Here is a 22,878-nt window from a genome sequence, read left to right on the forward strand (position 1 = left end):
AGTCCTACACACAGGAAAGATTTTAAGAGACAAATCTTGCAACTCTCTTGAAATATAAGAATAATAAATTTTAAATTTTAGAATTATAACAAAAAGAATAATAATATGGACACAATCTCTCTTCTGATTACTTTAGATGCACTAAAAATATAGATTATTTAAAATATATTTTAAAATATGTTCATAAAATATTTCATATTTATATAACAATTTATATGGGTTGAATTTAAATAAATAATTAAATTGAGTGTATGTAGTAATTGAATTTGTTTGTTTAAAGAGCCTCTGTTATGCATTAAAAAGGGTCATATTTTGGTTTTGGGGGTCTGATATGCATGCAAGGTCAAAAACACTTTCATTGTCTTATAGTATGCATTTATTTTTACCTAATTATTCCAATGACTCCCATAAGATTCGTGCAGCGATTCATTTGTTCCCAACTCTTTTATAGATGAATCAATTGTTTTAAACATTGTGTACTTTCAGATTTAAGCCTTAGCTGGATATTTCACTTCACTTAGAGCTGTGTTACACACCGGATTTTATTTATTTTTATTTTTATTTATTTGTATTTTAAAGTTTGTTTTTCTCTTTGTTGTAAGCACTTTGGTCAACTGTGTTGTTTTAAAGTGCTTTATAAATAAATTGAATTGAAAATTGAATTGCATGGAAGGTCATTTTCAAAAACCCATAATAGGGGGTCTTTACATTCAGCCCAAATAAATAGTTTACAACCACTTAACCTAAAAAATTCTAGAAAATCCTAGGAATTATGTTTAAATAATTTTTTTAGTGTGCTGAAAATATAAAATAGTGGCTGTTTTTAACAATAAGCGGTTAACGATAAAACTAGTTGCACTACAAACTAATGTCCTGTATATGAGTTAATTCTTTTAGAATACTATAAGATAGCAATCTTAGCTAATCTCAGTCTAACCTTTTCATACATCACGTTCATTTGTGTGCTGTTTTTAAAACTGGGTACAATGAGGTGTTGTTACTCTCCTCACAGTTCATTCGTCCATTATATTAAGAAGCAACATGTTAGAATTAATAAAGTAATTTCAGCAGACTATATTCCCGAAAAAGTCTTCCACCAATATATTACAGACAAATATTGACTATTACTGCACTGTAAGGAATTAAAAGAAAAAAATAAGCAAAAGAGATGTTGTCCACAGAAATGATAATGTATAACATTTAAGAGGACCTATTATGCAAAACTGTCTTTTATAAACCGTTTAAACAGTTAGGTGTAAACAGTCTGTGAATATAACCAGCTTCTAATGGTAAAAATTAATAAATGTTATTTTTTTATTATTACACTTGATAAAAACACTTTATTTGTTATTCTCCCTTTGTACATGTAATTCCTTATTAGAATTCATTAATTCATTTAAATTCTTTTTTAGCTTAGGCCCTTTATTAATCTGGGGTCGCCACAGCAGAATAAACCACCAACTTATCCAGCACATGTTTTACACAGCGGATCCCCTTCCAGCCGCAACCAAACACTGGGAAACACCCACATACTCTTGCACACACTCACATATACGATAGCCAATTTAGCTTATTCAATTCACCTATACCACCTGTCTTTGGACTGTGGGGGAAACCAGAGACCCTGGAGGCCACACAAACATGGCAACATGGGGAGAACATGCAAACTCCATACAGAAATGCCAACTGACTCAGCCGGGGCTTGAACCAGTGACCTTCTTACTGTGAGGCGATTGTACAACCCACTACGTCACCGTGCTGCCTTATTAGAATTTCTAACATTTATATAGTGCTTTCTGGACAGTCAAAGAACATTACACATTTTTGGGGAGGAATCTCCTCATCCACCACCAGCGTACAGCATCCACCTGAATGATGCAACGGCAGCATATTGAGCCAAACCACAGACCAGCTGATTGGTGAAGAGGAGACAGAGTGATGAAGCCAATTATGATATGGGGATGGTTAGGAGGCCATGATGAACAGGGACCAGTGGGAAATTTTGGCCAGAATGCCAGAGTTAAACTCTTACTCTTTTTCGAAGGACATCGTGGGATGTTTTAACAACCATAGAGAGTCGTGACCTCAGTTTAACGTCTCACCCGAAAGACAACGCTCACTAAGAGTGTGGAGTCCCCATCAATATACTTGGGGTGCTAGGACCCACACAGACAGCAGGTTGAGCACCCCCTATTGGTCTCACTAACACTACTTCCAGCAGCAACCTAGCTTTCCCATGTGATCTCCCATTCAAGTACTGACCGGCGCTAAGCCTCAGTGAGCAACCATGTGAGAGTTGCAGAGAGCTAGCTGCTGGCAGAGAGGGAATGACCCACCCATTAGTGACAATCTCTCCCTCATTAACATGGGACATTAGTCTTGTTTTTGATTCTGCCACTATGCTGACACATAGGCATTTGTGGCTCCGCCCTTTTTCAAAAGAGCACAATCACATTTGAATTTAAAGTGACAACCACCAAAATGGCACTATTTGGATTAAAGCCTAAACGAGGCAGATTCAAAGAGTTCTAAAGCATTATTTGTGAGGTATTTTGATCTGAAACTTCACACACATGCTATAGGGACATCACAGACTTATTTGACATCTTCCTTAAAGGGACCTAATCGGGTTTCTTTAAAATACAAAGTGTAACATTAAATTAATGACAAATAAAAAAAAATACAAAGCCAAACGTACCTCAGTTTTTACATTGTATATGTATTTTTTTTTTCAGTTTTTTTGAATGGAAACCAGAAGTGCAACCTTTAATTTGAAATACAGAAGTCACCTGCGGGAAAATGGTGGATACAGGTACAAAAAAATACGCTTCAAATTAACATCCAATCAAACCGCAACTGCCTTGTGTGTGTGCGTGTGTGAGGTTAAGTGCCTCGCTTTAATGTATTCTCAGATTTCCTTCGCCTCTCACAAGGCCATATATTCTCAGGTGGTGATGTTGTGTATGTGTGAGCTTGTAAACTGGCCTGCGGCTGCTCTCCGGGTTGCTCTCGCGGGCAGATAAATTAATTAAAGAAATCTGCTCTTTTTTTCACACTTTCTCTCTCTCTGAGCCAATTACTTTGAGCCGGCGGATTGTGTGTGTTTTACTAGAGAGAGTCGAGCTAATTAAAGATATGGCGTGGGACAGAGAGAGCACTTCTGCCGCTCTAACCTGATCCTGTGGCACAGGATAGAGATAATGATGGAAAACAAACACAAATGCGCCTCCGCCATTAATGGTTAAATCATAAACGCTCACTTTTAAAGAGTGGTGTAGGAGGGTGCTAGACTGAGAGAAAAACTTGTTTTCGTGGATGTCAGACCGAGTCGTTTCTTTAGTGCAGTGTGGGAGTTCGTCTTGGATATGAGAGTGTTATTGTGACAGTTTATGGTAATTATGCATATGAAAGGACACCCGTTGCTTTTGGCCCAAATATTGTGTTATGGGGCATATTGAGAGGGTAAATGTGATGGGCGAACTTTGAACCTGATGAGTCTTTGGCTTTCTGACTGTGTAATTAGGTGGCGCTGAGGATAGACAGATTTAACAACACTGAGGGAAATTGTATTACTCATTGGTCGATGTTTTTAGTTCAAAGGCTTAATGGAGTTCTGAGTTATGCTTCATGAAAGTACAGACGTCTTCTTAGATGTTTCTAGTACAAGGTAAAAATTATTGTAGTAAGGTTTGCAGGAATCTACAAGTTCAGTCTTTCTGCTTTAATCCGTCATGTGCTATAGCATTTTGTGAGCAAAATGTTGCTACGCCAAAATTATTATTAGTATACAGATCTTTAGGACAAATACATAATTGTATGAACACTGAAACACGTAGATAATATATTCATTAATATATAGCATGATACATTTAATGGGATAGTTCACCTAAAAAGGAAAACTCTGTCATCGCTTATTACTTTTCTCAAACCTTAATGAGTTCTGTTGAACACAAAATAAGCTATTTAGAAAAATGTTGTAATCCTGTAACCATTGACTTCTATAGAATTTGTTTTTGCTACTATGGAAGTCAATAAGTTTCCAGCCTTCTTCAAAATATCTTCTTTTGTGAAGGGAACTCATTAAGGTTTGAACCATTTGGACCGCAAATAATTTTTTGGGGAGGAAACATTTTTTGGGAGGAAACTATCTCTTTAAATGCGCATTAACTTCAGCCTCATATAGCACTGAAAGTGTCCTATCCAGGACTTCTACAAAACATTGTCCAATGTGACCAGATGACCAGAGACAATAATGCTACAATACATCAGGTGTCATCGCATGAGAAAACTTTATTGTGCAGTAGCTGATATTGCCTGCTATTCTAGCACTGTCTGCTCATGGTATCTGAATGTGATGATGTATCCTGTCTGCACAGTAGGAAACCTCTCATTATGTCCAAGCCAATCCAAAAATTGTTAATAAAAGTTATAAATTATGAAACTTTTCAGCATCAGAGCCGAGATCAAGGTCTCATAACACAGTTCAAAAGCAGAAATGAACAGAATCCATTCATGAATGTTGCATCAATAGATATTACATAGATACAGCGGTGTAATGTTACAAATTACAAACACACAATTTACTGTAATTACAGGATTTTACTAAGCAATTTAAAAAATGCATACTTTTCCTTTTACTCAACTACTTTCATTTAACCTGTAGTCAATACTTTTTAACTATTTGTTTTTGTCTACAGGGATTGGCTACAGTAGAACCATCAATCCTGTGGTTCCTGTCAAATCTAATTGCACATAGAAAGCAAACCGCATCATACTGAACAACCTCAAGACATGGGCGCTTTATAAATGCAGTGAACTATTTGGAAGCATTAACGTGTCGAAGAAGATGTCCAAAATCTTCACACCCAATGACCCAGAGACTGCATTCCTTTTTTATTATAGTATTATGACTAAAACTGACAAATGGCCCTAAACAATAGCTAAATGCACCATTTTACGTTTACACACACCCACAGACAAATTGCATGTTAACAAATCAGCTCTTGACAGCGTAATACACTGAAAAAAAAAGGCAGGATTCCACACAATTCATTCATATTGTCTCAACACAAATTGTTTAAGTTAACTTAACACTTTTAACAAATTGATGTGGATTGAACATAAAAAAAATTAAGTTGTCCCAATGAAATCTCAAGAATTGTGTTTTTGTGAATTTGTGCTTTTTGAGTGCACTCACTAATTAGTACTCTCGAGTACTTTTGAAAGGGCTGTTTTTTAATCATACTTGGACTAATATTTACAACAGATACTTTTACTCTACTTGTACTACATTTTTGGGCCAATAATTGTAAATATATATACACATTTCACAGTATATATATATATATATATATATATATATATATATATATATATATATATATATATATATATATACTATATATATTTGTAAAGGCTTTGATATAATGTTTTTCTGTTTCAGATGTTGTGGATGCATTCACATGTACTGGATATATGGATTACTAGATAATTAAAACAGATGGCAATCCAGTGCATCTTTTAGTCTTGCTCTTTTAGTCTTGTAATGCATTTTTAACTTCATTTCAGACTTTTCAGCTCTTTTCTGAAACTCCTGAGGAAAATCTGAAAAAGCAGACTACTTCAGCAAACTTTTCACCCATTTCATCTCATCACTGTAAAAGAAAGCTCTCACCTGTGATTGTCTTTCCATCTCTATGCACAGTTCTTGTCTTTTGCACTATAAAACCATATGCTGGTCATTGTGCGTGTGCATATTCATGTGCATTTGTTGTTGTTGTGCGTGAGCTCTTGATTGACAGGCGGGCAGATAAACTGGGCTGCGTGTGTGTGTGTCAGTGCGGCGCTGCTCTGCCCAGAGGGACGGGGGAAGTGGAGCGCTGCACTTCCTCTCTGCAGGGGTTTTTGTGCTGCACACGCGCGGGCAGCCCCCTCTCCTCAACCTCCACTAATGTATAATTCATGCTAAGCAGCAATTTTGATGTTTTGCTGGAGGGATAAAGAAATCCAAGAAATTCATAAATAAAGTTCCTTTTTTCTTCATCTCCAGTTAATTTATGTTATCACACAATTAGCTGACACCGAGCGTTGGATGTATGGCTCCTCTGCACTGCTGAGAGAGACACGCTGAAAAATGACCCAATAAGGCTGGTCAGGTTTCCCCCCCATAAGGGAGACTTGTCTCGTGTAATAGACCCGGATGCCCTGTGGTGCAGCCAAAAGTCCTCTGATCCAATCACATCTTCTTATTAGCGCTTTAAGGATCTTCAGGAGAGTTTCTAATAGAGCAGAAACCACACTGTTTTTCTTGCCTACTGGAAGATTGTGGGCTGTGAGTGTCTTTGGCTCTGAACACATGAAAGTTGTCATGTATTTACTCTATAAGTATGACTTTAAAATAGTTGTTATGTTTGTTTTCATTTGTTTATATGTTCAATAAGTAATATTTTATATAAGCATTTTAAGCAATAATTATTAAACAAATAAATACATATCCGCTTGTTAAGTGGTGACGTGTTTGTGACGTACAGTATGTAATACTGTTTTCCTGGTCAAAGCCGCCATTCATTTGAGTGGAGAAATCATTCGTTTATAATCACGTTTTATTCCTATCACACATTAAAGTTAATTTTATATAAAGTCATAGTGTACACAACAATCTCTGGGCTTGCTGCATATCAAATACCAAAAATGTAACAATTTATAAAAAAATAATTACTTTATGGCCATCGGATATTAGGCATGGACATATATACTGTGATCGGGATTTTTGAAAGCATTAAATTGCTTTGTAAACGTTTATTATTACCATTTCATGAGTCTTCCCATTCAGTTGAATAGAACGCTTGGACCCGGAAGCCGCTTCGTGTGACGTCACACTTAACAAGCGGATGAAATGTCAGAATTTGTATTAAAGATTATTTACACTGATCAGGCATAACATTATGAACAACCCTAGTTCAATGAGTGAACTTTTCCAATGGAAACTTAAACCAGAACTGAAACTATTGGTCAAAATCCTTTATTGTGGTGGGCAAATCCCTTATGTTTACATCCTAATGTTGACAGGTATGCACTAAATATATGTACAATAGAAATTGTAAAGGAACATTTTCAGTCTTTTAGCAGAAATTAGATTTTGACCTTAATTTTGATCTATGACCTTAATTTTGATTTTGATCTACCTTAAATAAAAAATATTTTTAGTTTATGTGTTAGGTTTTCGGTTTCTAAACTTTTATTTAAACAGAAATTCTGTATAAATAGCAAAACATAACAAAAATAAACGACAGATTCTGTCTGGCCCTGCTAATCCATGTATTTTTGTGTTTTTTAGCAAAAACTTATTGCATTTATCACAAATGTTACAGATTTGTTATTTAACAATGTCTTATTTCAATAAATGTAGTATGTTTATTGTAACACAAGATTTAGCTTTAGATTGTTTTAAAAGTTCAAATAAACCACATTTTATTACATCATATTAGTTCAATTAATACTTCATGTCAGGGAACTAAAAGTAATACCTTCTGTTTTTCGTTATTTATTTATTTTTTCATCACAAGTGTTCTTGCTGTTTTCATGAAGTGTATGTACAGCCAGTTTTGAGCGCACTGTGAGAGCGAGCAGTGATACACTGACGCTCCCTCTAATGGACTCACTTTCAGCTCCATCCACTGATCTGAGTGCAGGTGTAAGGCAGCAGAGCGCTCACTATATCACTGGCCATGCCAAAACTGTCATCTCCCCCCGCCAGCTTTTTCATTAAGGCCTTTTACTTTGTGCAATATCATTTGCTTTGACATTTCGGCTGGATGTTTTTAGCACCACCTCTGTTTCCTCTGTGCTGTTTGAAAGCCACTGGTCATTTGTCAAATGGACTGATTTGTTCTTCAGCCAGTGTGATTTAGCTTCAGCTTTGTTAATGTTGCGGCGTGTTGTCAAATATCTAAAGCGCCACAGATGGTTCGATGCAGTCAATGTTTTGGGTGAATGTGTTTTCTTTGTTTAAAGGCTGCCATTAAAGCATTAAACCAGCAAGAGAGAGAAAGCCAACATTCAGTCTCTGTAGTACCAACGCCTTCAAGGACCCAGTGTGTGTGTGTGTGTGTGTGTGTGTGTGTGTGTTTAATTAAGACCTTTTGTCTTAATTACTTAATCACGCTAATTAGTCACAAAGGTGAAACAGAGCTATATATTGTAACTGTACAGTAACTGTAATGGGAAGATGGTGTTGTTTACAATGTTCTTGGAAATCATGAATCCAAAAGAAACAAGCCTGTTTTGTCCAAGAGAGATTAGAGAGATATTTTTAAAAAGTTCAGTTGACTTTATGAACTAACCATACATTTGTGAATTGCTGTTAATACTAAATATTTGTAAAAATGACTTTTAATTAATTTATTGTCTTAAAAAATATGTAAAACCTTTTTTGAAATGATTGATTATTACATACGTAATGACAAAATTTGTTGATAATTATATAGTTTTTTAAATAGATATTTGGCCATATGTCCATGGAATAAAAAAAGCTATATGAATATACCAAATATATCTTAAGTCTTTTAAAATAACACATTTAGAACTTTTATAGCAATGTTAGGTCATGTTAGGATGTGACTTCCCTAATGCTGAAAGATGTTTATGAAGTATTAATTCCAGCCTGACCTCACAAAGAAACATAAGTATTAACGTACAAGTTCATAACATACAAATTTGTACAAGTTCAGTCGTACGAAAATTTAAGATTTTTAAAAAGGCCCTTGCACCAAATCACACCCCTAAACCTAAATGCCACTGGGGGATAAGCAAATCGTGCTAAATTTTACGAATGAGATTGTACAATTTCATACGTTTTAGCTACTAAATTAAAATGTTACGAATTGCTGTGAGATTGTGTTGATTTATTCATAATGTCTTAGTGTGTCTCGAAAAAAATCTAATTTTTAAAGACTTCAGTTATTAAAACATGTTTAAATTGCAGTGTTATTTTGGAAATCCATTTTATTTTAAGAGCTGATTTGATTGAGAAAGTTGCGTTATATATATATATATATTATCATGATTATATTTTGACCATATCTGTAGCTCATAAACATCTATTTAAAGTTTCCAAGTCTTCTGTTTCTTTAAAGTTTTGGATTATTTTTTATTTGCAAGGCAACAAGTCAAGGATAGTTAGTCAAGCTGTGTTATTCCCAAACAAATGTAACAATTTTTCTGGAATAATAATAATAATAATAATAATAATTAATATTTATAAAAAAAAAATAAATAAAAAAATAATTTTATTACATTATATTACATATTATATATATATATATATATATATATATATATATATATATATATATATATATATATATATATATATATATATATATATATATATATGTATATATATATATATGTATATGTATATATATATAAAATTGTATTAGATGTTTCAGTGCTAGAATGACAAAATGTATTGGAAATCATAAACTTGTTCTTGATGAATCTTTTTTCTTCATGAATTGTTTTTTTTTTAATCATAAATCTGATTGAAGATAAATATGCTGTTTAAAGGGATACAACGAAATAGTTTATTTTATTTGGACATCTTATATCTTAGACAAACCTAGTTTAAAAAAAAGACAAAATACATATCTGGGATTTTAGAAGACTAAGATTTAAAGAGATAGTTCCCCCTAAAAATTTAATTCTGTGATCATTTACTCAGCCTCCGCTTGTTCCAAACCTTTTTGAGTTTCTTCTCAGGTGAACACACATATATAAAGTCTTTTTTTTTAAATAGTTTTGTTTAAGATATAAAATGTCAAAATTAAATAAGATATTTCTTTTTTTAATCCATTAAAAGTCTCTTTTAAAAAAATCTTATATTGGATCATTTTGCATTTTATAACAAGGCAAGGTTAGTTAGACTAGTGAAACATAGATTATTTAGCAATATGTCGAGACGCTAATAAGATGAATGTACTACATAATATCTATTACATATTTCATATTTACATCTTTTTTACAACATCTCTTCAAAAGTCTCGTTAAACTTTTATTTTAATATTATGAAATATGCAAGTACTTAAAGTTTATTTCTTTTTTAACATTTCCACCATATCCACTCTATAAAACTACTTAATATGCTCTTCTTAAGTACGTTGCTATTCTTTTTAAAACTCAGGAAATATCAGATAATTCATTTTTAACTAAGTGGTTTGTTCAATTTATAAAATGTCAAAAGTTTTTTTTTGTTTTTTTCAACACCTCATTAGTATTGAAATGTATGATCTTATGATTGATGACCACACTCTTATTTTAATGACACTAAAAACAAATGAACTATTTTGTTTAAATGCACCAAATATATTGTCTATGTTCAATCAGAAATATGCTGTATATCCAGGCCATAACAGACAAATATTGACCTTATTGCTATTGTTTAAATAATTATCGGTTCTCTTAAAATGTCACGATTTGCCTTTAATACAAAGCATGGGTAGGTCACGTTATTACAAAGTAAAAGGGTTTTAACTCCCTAAAAACAAAAGCAAAACAGTATAATTTGAAAATTCATGACATTAACAAAAAAACATTGTCTAATATATTTTTTTATTTAGAAGATTTTGTTAAAAACAGCGAGTATGAGGCTGGGAATAGTTTTTTTCTGAAATCATGAACATGAGATTGTTGATATATGCTAATTGAGTGTATATCTATACCATAATACACCAGTAAAGAGCCAACAGTTCAAAACCTAAACATGATTTCAACATTATCCACAAAAACTACATTTGAAGCGAAGCACATCACACTCAAAAAATACTTTTGCTGCTGGTTCAGTCATTTGAAATAGTTTAAACAACACAATTCTTAAGTTTTTGGGGGACAACCTGATTGTTTTATTTTTAATCCACCAAAATTAGTAAAAATTATTAAGTTAACTCAATTGATTTGTGTTGGAAAAACATGAAGAAACTGTGTGGAACATTTTTTTTACAATGCATGTTTTTCTGTCTTCGCCAGCTCTACACTGAAAAAAATTATTCAAAGATGATTCCTTGGATTTACTTAATTTCTTTATGTTAAGAGGTGGTAAACAATTTATTTGGGTTGAATTTAAACAAACAAATTAAGTTAAACATTACTAAACTTAATTTGTTTGTTTAAATTCAACACAAACAAATTGTTTGCAACAGTTCTGCATGCAACACTTTTTTCAGTGTAACGGCATCTGTCGCCTTTCTCACTACATTATCAAAGTTCCTTTTCTTTCACAGTCATCTTTATGTGGCGTCAGCATAAAGCTCAGTGACTTTGCTTCCATGTTTCCCCACATACTGTACTGTATGTAAAGCGTCAGCACAGTATTGGGTTCATGGAGGGTCGCCGTCACGGAGAGTCCCGGTGGACAGATGTGCGGACGGATGAGGAATGGTCTTGGCTTGTCACCAGGGCAATGTGTAAGACTGGCCGTCCGGTCAGTTCGCAGCTTGCGCCTGCATTCCCCTTCGCTTAATTAGGGGTTGTTGGTACCACAGAAGGTGTCACCAACCTTTTCAGTCCAATAACAGATGGTGTTCTTTTTTTTGAGGTCCTGCCAAAGCCCACTGTCCCGCTCCTGGGAAAATGACCTAACTCGCAGGCAGCTGCTTAGTGCGGCTTGAGTGCCTCTTAAAAGAGACTTCTATCAGGGAATTAGTGGGACATACCACTGCAGCCAGAGGGGTGTGAGTTTGGGATGAGTCCTCTCTAAGCCGTTCTGAGGGCCGAGCTCGACGTTCGCATTGAAATCTGAAGTGACACTATGGAGGAGGTTGAGGAGGAGGGTCGACACACTGACCGCTTTGCGTGGCTCACCGCTTCAACCCCCCCATCCGAAAGCAGATGGTGTGTATAACAACACAGAATGTGGTCCAGGGGAGGTCAGGGAGGGACAAAAAGTGAAAGGGTCCCCAGACAGTTGGGGAAGAAAAGGCCTGCGGAGCGTGAGGGAGGAGCGAGAGGAGGAGACAGAGAGAAGAAAAGGAGAGTTTTTCAAAGCACTGGTCAGTGAGAGGCTAAAGGAGGAGGCCGAGGATGCAAGAAGGCAGATGCGATACGTGGGAAGACAGGGGGTCGGAGATTTACAAGATGCATGCTGGGGAAATACAGCACTGCTGCTGTCAGTCAGCAACTCACTTGGCTTCACTTTCTCTCATTGTCTCTGTCTGTTTATTGATTTCTCTTCTCAGTTACAGGTACCTGTAGAGTCACCTCAGTCAGAAAGTGTTTCCATTTTTATGTTTAGAAGACATAAAAGTGAAGATTCAGCTGAGAATTTTTGTCCGGAACACAATACATTTTTACATTTTCTTTTTATATTTGTTACATTGAATAATGCTAGACACTTTATTTTAAGGATGGAACAATTCATTCATTCATCTTAGTCCCTTTATTAATCCGGGGTTGCCACAGCGGAATCATCCACCAACTTATCCAGCATGTTTTTACGCAGCAGATGCCCTTCCAGCCTCAACCCATCTCTGGGAAACATCCACACACACTCATTCACACTCATACACTACGAACAATTTAGCCTACCCAATTCACAGATACCGCATGTCTTTGGACTGTGGGAGAAACCAGAGCACCCGGAGGAAAACCACGCGAACGCAGGGAGAACATTCAAACTCCACACATAAACTCCAACTGACCCAGCTGAGGCAAGAATCAGCGACCTTCTTGCTGTGAAGTGACAGCACTACCTACTGTGCCACTTTGTTTCTGGATGGAACAATATTTTACCCACATTTTATATATAGTTAATTACAACATCTATCTAAAACCGACATATACAATTGTACAAGTTACATATTTAAAAATATACTTAAATATTTTGATTCAAAGCCAAATTTTCAGCATAATTTCTCCAGTTTTCAATGTCACCTATGAACCTTCAGAAAGTATTCTAATATTATGTTTTGGGGCTCAATTATTAATTTGTGGTCTAAAGAAAAAGCAAAGAACAATATCAATATGCATGGAAATTTGTGAATCACATTAAACACAACATTCACAAATATCACAACATTAAATCAGGAGAAGCACTTTACCATCGAGACCAGCAGCCTGTAAGTACATTTAAGACTTGTTTCAGTTGTTGTGTATGGTTTGAGGACTTGTTTTCAGCTGTTTGTGTAAAGTTGTAGGACATTTAAACTTGCTTTCAGTTGTGTATAATACTAGAAGTGTTTAGCCACTGTTTCCTTAGTTACTATAAGAGCTTGTGTAGCGAACGCAGAAGGTTTCGCGTTGTCCGCCGCAGTTTCGGCCCTTTTTTTGACTCTCGAGGCGTGTCCAGCTGAATTCAATCAGCTAGTGCTTGGGGTTATATAAGCAACTAGTTTCACCACGGCAGCGGTCGCGGCAGCCTCGTGTGAAGACCGCCTCGTGTGAAGACCGACGAGTGTAAAGACCATCGACTCTACCTTCGCCATCGACTCTTCGCCATCGACTCTACCTTTGCCATCGAATCTACCTTCGCCATCGACTCTACCTGCGCGACTCCACTGAGCAAAGACACAGACAAAGCACTTGAGTACTTTACTTTCTTGTTTTACTTTATCTTTACACTTATTTTTTGTTGTCAGTGCACTTTTATTATGTTTTTTTATAATTCCTGTTGTTACTAACACTCGCAAAACACGGGAGGTACGCTGCAGGCGTAATCCTCACAACCTTCGTTCAATACATGTATCTGCTATTTCACAACTCTCTCTCTCCGTGGGCCTCTGGAATTGTCAATCAGCTGTTAACAGGGCAGATTTTATTACCTCCATAGCTACATATTCTGACTATAATCTCATGGCTCTAACTGAGACCTGGTTGAGGCCGGAGGACACTGTTACACATGCTACTCTTTCTGCTAATTTCTCTTTTTCCCACACTCCTCGTCAGGCAGGGAGAGGGGGTGGGACTGGAGTACTAATTTCCAAAAAATGGAAATTTACTCTGATACCGTCCCTGCCACAATCAGCTCCTTTGTATTCCATGCAGTCACCATTATGCACCCCTTCTACATAAATGTGGTTGTCATCTACCGCCCACCAGGTAAATTAGGTCACTTCTTAGATGAACTGGATGTTCTTCTCTCATCTTTTTCTAATTTTGACACTCCCTTGTTGGTGCTAGGTGACTTCAACATTTACGTTAAGAAACCGCAAGCTGCTGACTTTCAGACTCTGCTTGCCTCTTTTGACCTAATAAGAGCACCTACTTCTGCTACCCACAAATCAGGTAATCAGCTAGACCTTATTTACACACGACACACACACGAAGGATCATTACCTTCTGTCTCTCAACATCCACATTACTCCTGAGCCGCCACACACTCCAACACTGGTTACCTTTCACAGAAACCTACGATCTCTCTCACCCAAAGACTATCCACCATTGTTTCAGACTCTCTTCCTCCATCTTGCAAACTCTCTGCACTTGATACGAACAGTGCCACTGATACACTCTGATCCACACTAGCATCATGTCTAGACCGATTATGTCCTCTTGCATCCAAGCCAGCCCATGCCAGTCCTCCTGCACCCTGGCTCTCGGATGCTCTCCGTGAGCATCACTCAAAACTTCGGGCTGCAGAGAGAATTTGGCGGAAAACTAAAAATCCTGCACAGCTCTTAACATACCAAACTCTTCTGTCTTCTTTCTCGGCTGAAGTTACTTCTGCAAAGCAGACATATTACCGTCTGAAAATCAACAATGCCACTAATCCTCGCCTACTTTTTAAAACATTTTCCTCCCTCCTCTATCCTCCTCCTCCACCCGCATCCTCCACACTTACTACTGATGACTTTGCTACATTCTTTTGCACCAAAACTGCAAAAATCAGTGCTCAATTTGCTGCACCTACAACAAACACGCAAGATACACCACCAACACCACACACACTCAGCTCTTTTTCTCAGCTCTCTGAGTCTGAGGTGTCCAAACTCGTGCTATCTAGCCATGCAACCACCTGTCCACACGATCCCATTCCCTCTCATCTCTTGCAAGCCATCTCTCCTGCAGTCATACCAACACTGACTCACATAATTAACACATCTCTTGACTCTGGTTTATTCCCCACTTCATTTAAGCAGGCTAGGGTAACCCCACTGCTAAAGAAACCCAACCTGGATCATACGCTACTTGAAAACTACAGACCAGTATCCCTGCTTCCATTCATGGCCAAGATTCTAGAGAAAGTAGTGTTCAATCAAGTCCTGGACTTTCTTACTCAAAACAATCTCATGGACAACAAGCAATCCGGCTTTAAGAAAGGCCACTCAACTGAGACTGCCCTGCTCTCGGTCGTGGAGGATCTCAGACTGGTTAAAGCAGACTCAAAATCATCAGTCCTCATTTTGCTTGACTTGTCAGCTGCTTTTGACACTGTCAGCCACCAGATCCTGCTATCTACGCTCGAGTCACTGGGCATTGTGGGCACTGTTATACAATGGTTCAGATCTTACCTCTCTGACAGGTCATTCAGGGTGTCTTGGAGGGGAGAGGTGTCCAACCTACAGCATCTAACACTGGGGTACCTTAAGGCTCTGTTCTTAGGCCACTTCTCTTCTCCATCTACACATCATCTCTAGGACCAGTCATCCAGAGACATGGATTCTCCTACCACTGCTATGCTGATGATACCCAGCTATACCTCTCTTTTCATCCTGATGATCCCTCGGTTCCAGTTCGCATCTCAGCCTGCCTGTTGGAAATTTCACACTGGATGAAAGATCATCATCTTCAGCTGAACCTCGCAAAAACGGAAATGCTTGTAGTTTCTGCCAACCCGACGCTACACCATAACTTTTCAATTCAGATGGATGGGGCAACCATTACTGCATCCAAAATGGTGAAAAGCCTTGGAGTAACGATTGATGACCAACTAAACTTCTCTGACCACATTTCTAGAACTGCTCGATCGTGCAGATTCGCACTCTATAACATCAGAAAGATCCGACCCTTCTTATCTGAACATGCAGCTCAACTCCTTGTTCAAGCTCTTGTTCTCTCCAAACTGGATTACTGCAACTCTCTACTAGCTGGGCTTCCAGCTAACTCTATCAAACCTCTTCAACTGCTCCAGAATGCAGCAGCAGGAGTGGTCTTCAATGAACCTAAACGAGCACATGTCACTCCGCTGCTAGTCCGTTTGCACTGGCTACCAGTTGCTGCTCGCATCAAATTCAAAGCTCTGATGTTTGCCTACAAAGTGACTTCTGGCCTTGCTCCTTCTTATCTGCTTTCATTTCTGCAGATCTATGTGCCCTCCAGAAACTTGCGTTCTGTGAATGAACGTCGCCTCGTGGTTCCATCCCAAAGAGGGAAGAAATCACTTTCGCTCACGCTCACGCTCAATCTGCCGAGTTGGTGGAATGAACTCCCTAACTGCATCAGAACAGCAGAGTCACTCGCTACTTTCAAGAAACGACTAAAAACTCTACTATTTAGTCTCCACTTCACTTCCTAATCTGCAATTGCCTCTCTGAATATCACACTAACTGTACCCCAAAAAAAAAAAAAAAACTAATACTACTAATACTTTTCTTCTTAGACTTTACAGACCTGAAACTTGCCTATAGCACTTATTCATTGTTGCTCTTATAGTTGTGTAAATTGCTTCCTTGTCCTCATTTGTAAGTCGCTTTGGATAAAAGCGTCTGCTAAATGACTAAATGTAAATGTAAACACACACACACATACCTAAGAAGTACCAGGTTGGATTCCATTTTGCCTTCAGCACTGCCTCTATTCTTTTGCGGCATAGATTCAACAAGGTACTGGAAATATTCCTCAGAGATTTTGGTCCATTTTGACATGATAGCATCACACATTTTCTTCAGATTTGTCTGCTGCACATCCATGACGCTAAAGCCTGATTTATACTTCTGCGTCAGGTGACCGGCGTAACCCACGGCACATGCAACGCCCGTAGCTGTGCATTTATACTTCTGCGCGCTGTCTCTGTTGGTCTGCATTACACTTCCGAAACGCTAGTGGGCAGTGAGGTGTTAATGCTCCTCTATGTCAAGTTTATTCGCTGCTGTTTTGCTTTTCCTGAACACTTCCTGAATGTACAAGTGGCTCAAACTCGCTCATTTTGAGGCAGGAACCGGTGGACGTGCAACAGCTTTAACTATGAGGTAAACACAAAACCAAACTTTCCATCCGGAGCTCCTTCACAGGACTCCACACTTGTAAACAATCGCTCCATTGGGCTCGCGACATTCGCGCGGCTCTCGGTCCCGCCCAGACTTGTCAGCGCCACCAAGCCGACCAATCACAGAACTTGCGCTACGCGTTGTTGTGACGTGTAGTTACATTTTTTTGAGAGGTGCACGTCAGCGACGCCGACGGCCACAGCAAAGGGATATGCGTCAACGCCGTAGCATTCGCCGGCGTTTGACGCAGAAGTATAAATTAGCCTTAATCTGCCATTCCACCACATACCAAAAGTGCTCTATTGGATTAAGCTCTGGTGACTGTGGAGGCCATTTGAGTACAGTGAACTCATTGTCATGTTCAAGTCAGTCTGAGATGATTTGTGCTTAATGGCATGGCGTGTTATGGTGCTGGAAGTAGCCATCAGAAGATGGTACACTGTGGTCATAATGAGATGGACATGGTCAGCAACAATACTCAGGTAGACTGTGGTGTTAACATGATGCTCAGTTGATATTAATCTGCCCAAAGTGTGCCAAGAAAATATCCCCCACACCATTACACCACCACCACCAGCATGAACCAATGAGACAAGGCAGGATGGATTCATGTTGTTGCATTTTGTTGATGCCAAATTTTGACCCTACCATCCGAATGTTGCAGCAGAAATCAAGACTCATCAGACCAGGCAACATTTCTCCAATCTTCTATTGTCCAGTTTTGGCGAATTATTACTTCAGTTTCCTGTTCTTAGCTGACATCAGTGGCACGCACCCGGTGTGGTTTTCTGCTGCTGTAGCCCATCTGCCTCAAGGTTCGATGTATTGTGTGTTCAGAGATGCTCTTCTACATACTTTAGTTGTAACGAGTGCTTTTTTGAGTTACTGTTGCCTTCTATCAGTTCAGATCAGTCTGGCCATTCTCCTCCTATCTCTGGCATCAATAGGCTAGTTACGCCCACAGAACTGATGCTCACTGGATATTTTCTCTTTTTCGGATTAGTAAACCCTAGAGATGGTTGTGCATAAAAATCTCAGCATATTAGTAGTTTCTGAAATACTCAGACCAGCCCATCTGGCACGAACAACCATACCACTTTTAAAGTCACTTAAATCACCTTTGTTTCCCATTCTGATGCTCCATTTGAACTGCAGCAGATCATCTTGATCATGTCTACTTGTATGTGTGTGTGCGTGTGTGTGTATGTGTGTGTGTGTGTGTGTGTGTGTGTGTGTGTGTGTGTGTGTGTGTGTGTGTGTGTACGTGTTTTTGTGACATATCAGGACACAAATCTGTATAATGACATGGGTATGACACAGGTATTACAAAAAGGAGGTGAAATATGAGGACATTGGTGACGTCCTCATTTCTCAAAATGCGTATAAATCCTACAGAATGAGTTTAATCAGAGAGTAAAGCTGCACACAGTCTCCTGTGATGGTTGGGTTTAGGGGTGGGGTGGGGTGAGGGCAATATAATATACGGTTTGGACAGTATAAAATGAATGGAAACCTATGTAATGTCCCCACTTTTCACAAAAACAAACATGTGTGTGTGTGTATGTGTGTGTGTGTGTATGTGTGTGTGTGTGTGTGTGTGTGACATATCAGGACACAAATCTGTATAATGACATAGGTATGACACAGGTATTACAAAAAGGAGGTGAAATATGAGGACATTGGTGACGTCTTCATTTCTGTGTGTTTGTGTGTGTGTGTAATATAATTAACAAATAATTATATATTTATGAAAATTTATTTGTGTGAAATCTATTTATTCTTTAACTTTATGGATTCTTAAATCTTTCTATGACTGGCTATGAATGTGTCAAATCAGGTTGTTTAGATCAGATCTTTTTTCGGCGTGTCTATTGTAAGTCTGTTGGCAAACGAGAGCATGTCAAATCAAATTTCTGATGATCAAACACAGCAGATCAGGTCACTCATTCAGTCTTTTATTTGATCTGAACAGCTCAGCCTCCATAGACTCTTACACACAACCATCAAAAGTAAAAGAAAACCTTCTCTTCACCTATCAGGCAGTTTTCCTTTGGCTCTCATATCTTTCCTCTCGTTAGATTCCCATGTGCAGACCTGATGAGATTCACCTGTATCAATTTAGGCTTTAACCCATTTCAAGTGTCTTCTTAATAGGGTTTATATGTAAAGCATTATTTGGTTGTTGATACAACAGTCCTATCTGATGGTCATAAAGTGTCTTACTTTTAATTGGCTTATGAGCAAGTGAGGTAGTTACAGGATAAAGACCATATGATGTGGTACAATGTAGCAAACTATGCTTTGATGGACTTTTTTTAAAGATCAAATGTTAGGTCAGTATGTGATCTTTTGTGGCTGTTCGAATGTGTTTGACCACATGATAGTTTACACTACAAAAGCAATCTCATCCAATGCTTTTTCAACTACTAAAAGTGGTCAAAAGTGGACAAGCTCAAAGCAATTTAGACACCATTCACACTTGTTTTAGCATCGTCCACTTGTGATCAGATTGCAAAAAATGCATTTTAATACCAGGTGTAAACACAACCTCCTGTAGTGTTCAAAAGTGGATAAGATGAAATCATTTTAGATTCCGTTTACACATGTATTCAGCATCTTCTTCTTGTGATGGGACATTTGAAAATGCAGCTTAATACTACATGCAAGCACAGCCTTTTGAAGTGACCAGAAGTGGACATGCTTCAGACATATTCGACCTTGTTTACACGTGTATTAAACATAATCCTTTTGTGATTGGATTATCAACAACACATTTTTTCCAGGTGTAAACAGGGCCCATGGACATACCTGCCAACACTTCCATTTTTCCCGGGAGTTTCCCATATTTCACACCCATCTCCCACCACCCTCTCATTTTGTTTTGTAATTAAAAAAAATAAATTCTATAATTTGTATAATACCTAATTTGCTATTTAATATATACCCCATCCCCAGTCCACCATTGCTACAGTCCAAAACCCTTAACCCTCAGCCCCCCCTGGCCTTCAACTTTACTACAGTACCCTCCCAACCTGGTCCACAACTGTGATACAGTCCCTGGAATTTCACAGACAAATTTTGGCTGGTATGTCTCTGGAAGTGTTCACAAATCTACAAGTTTACCACATTTTGTACTATTTATTCACATTTTTAGCAAAATCCAAGCTCGTGTCACAAATATTTCTTTCTTTCTTCACAAAGTTTCTCTCTTTACAAAAAAAGAAATTTTAAAAAGGTTAAAACAAGTAGCCGTTGATAGTTAAAAAAAAGAAAAAAACTCAAAATGCTTTGGAACCATCTGAGGTGAGGTAAATAGTGAGTTCATTTTAATTTTAGTGTAGCGGCTTACCAATGCCGCTATTGTTGGTAGAGTGAGCAAGTTTTTAACGCGTAAAAGTCAGAGTCCGTAAGCAAATAGATGCAAATAAAAACATATTTATTGTCCAATCAACTTCCAATCAACAGAATTACTCAATCGCTTTCCTTTATCTAAAAGCACACTTCTCTGTTACCTTCAATTACGAGATGATACAATACGATACGGTCAAAAACTGTGTGCTTCCTACCAACACTGTCTTCCTCCATGCAGTGAAGTCACAGTTATATAGTGTCGTACTGACACCTTGTGGCCAATCGCCAAAATACAATGTATGGCTCCTACATTTAGTGTGAACTATCCCTTTAATGTCATGTATTAACATGGTCACTAAGGCTACTTTCACACTGCAAGGCTTAGTGCTCAAATCTGATTTTTTTTCTCAGATCTGATTTGTTTGCATAGCTGTTCACATTTCTGTAATAAATGTGGCCAGTATCAGATTTGTAGTGTGAACAGATCATGGTCTTTAACTGACCCGTATGTCCAAAAGTACAGCTATGCACAGCACATAAATGTGTATAGTGTAAGAAGTGAATAAAGCACATTGTCAGATTATGTTTAAAGAGCCCATATTATACATGAAATAGGGTCATATCCTGGTTGTAAGGGTCTCCAACAACAGTCTAATATGCATGCAAGGTCAAAAAACACTTTCATGGTCTTATAATCTGCATTTATTTTTAGCTAATTATCCCAGCGACTCCTGTATGAATCGTCCAGTGATTCATTTGTTCCCAAACCCCTCCTTAGCGCGGAGCTAATCTGCGCTGATTGGACCGATGACAGTCTGTCGCGATTGGTCGACTGCCTTCAGTCAGAGAGGGAAATGGCCAATAGCTAATCAGCAATTTAAAAAGTAATCACAGTTCATACACACTCGATAGTGTAGACGTGGATTTTAGCTGCCACACTATGGCGAGTGGATAGTGCCACGGATAACCGAACGAAGGAGACAGTCGTGTACTCGCCATACCACACACACACAAAAACACACACACACCTCCGGATGACAACGCTCCCGCTTCCGCCCGCACCCGCCAGGTTTTAGCCTGAGAACCCGCTCCGTTTTCTGCCCGCCGCGCCCGGTCCCGCTAGAGCGGAGAACACAACCAAAAATCACCCAGTATACAGTCCAGACAGCCAAGCTGTCTGTATAAACACACACACACAGCACAAAGCTCGTTCATTTGTTCGCTCTCTCTCTCTCTCTCTCTCTCTCTCTCTCTCTCTCTCTCTCTCTCTCTCTCTCTCTCTCTCTCTCTCTCTCTCTCTCTCTCTCTCTCTCTCTCTCTCTCTCTCTCTCTCTCTCTCATACGCGCGCGTGCGCACTAACACACACACAAGCACCACGCAGACTCTCTCTTTCTAATTCGCATAGCAATATCCGTGATATTTCTAGACAGCCCGCTCCCGTCCCAAATTAAACCCGTTACCGACCGCTCCCGCGATTTATTCGGAAATTTATTCCCGCGGCTGTCCCCGCGCCAGATTTCTGCGGCGCGGGAATAAATTTCCGAATAAATCGCGGGAGCAGAACTCTAGCACGGAGCTCCATAAACAAACAGCACGCGTCGCGTTTTTAACGTGACTTTGCACGCGATAAGATAAAATATCCAGTTAACCTGATACAGTACACGCGGTTACAAGTAACAAATCACAACTAAATACATTTGCAAGCTAGAGTAAACGAGGCAACAACTTTAACCGCACGTACTTACACTTGAGAAATGGAAGAAACCCATCCTGACGTCCATCAGTTACTCTTTACTGATCCTTCCTTTAACAAACTCAGATGAAGTATTCTTTGTAGCATGTAGCTTCCAGAAGTTTCCAACTGCTTGGTTATAATGCTGATGTTTCATCTTTGGGTAGAGACTCAATATAATGTCCATCTGCAGTGTGACTTCAATCGACCGGCATGTTTGTGTGCGTGTGTTTGTGGGTGTGCGTGTGTTTGTGGGTGTGTGTGTGTGTCTGGGTTTCTGCGTCAGAGGGCGGGGCCTCAGGTTTGAAATCTCCCGGGTTTGCGCGTGCACGTGAATAACTTGGTTTCGTTCGTACGTCATGGCGAAACACCTAATGAGTCGGTATCAAGGCGACTCGTTTGAAGCACTATGAGTCGACTCTTTTATAGATGAATCAACCGTTTTAAACACTGTATTCTTACAGATTTAAGCCTTAGCTGGATACTTCACTTCACTTAGAGCTGTGTTACACACTACATGGAGGGGAATTTTCAAAAACCCATAATATGGGCTCTTTAACATGATTATTGCTGTTTTCACAGACAACAGCTGTGTTTTT

The 22,878-nt window shown here is 38.4% G+C and overlaps 2 protein-coding genes across 22 annotated transcripts in view; one reads left to right on the forward strand and one right to left on the reverse strand.

Moving 5' to 3' along the window:
• The window catches only part of fbxl4 (F-box and leucine-rich repeat protein 4), a 420,342-nt gene that overhangs the window by 336,403 nt on the left and 61,061 nt on the right, over nucleotides 1–22,878 (reverse strand). The window lies entirely within an intron of this gene.
• The window catches only part of pou3f2b (POU class 3 homeobox 2b), a 343,731-nt gene that overhangs the window by 253,664 nt on the left and 67,189 nt on the right, over nucleotides 1–22,878 (forward strand). The window contains exon 10 of one of the 20 annotated variants that reach the window (XM_087285084.1): nucleotides 5,569–8,037. The exons of 17 other annotated variants lie outside the window; for them this stretch is intronic. In XM_087285084.1, coding sequence (XP_087141210.1) covers nucleotides 5,569–5,958 — 390 coding nt within the window. In that variant the 3' untranslated portion in view covers nucleotides 5,959–8,037. Of the gene's footprint in view, nucleotides 1–5,568; nucleotides 8,039–22,878 lie in introns of those variants that run through there. 2 more of the 20 variants (XM_087285086.1, XM_087285085.1) reach the window with 2 other exon arrangements.

This window comes from Danio rerio, chromosome 16, assembly GCF_052040795.2.
Source record: "Danio rerio strain M-AB ecotype USA chromosome 16, GRCz13ab, whole genome shotgun sequence".
In the NCBI taxonomy this organism is placed as follows: domain Eukaryota; kingdom Metazoa; phylum Chordata; class Actinopteri; order Cypriniformes; family Danionidae; genus Danio; species Danio rerio.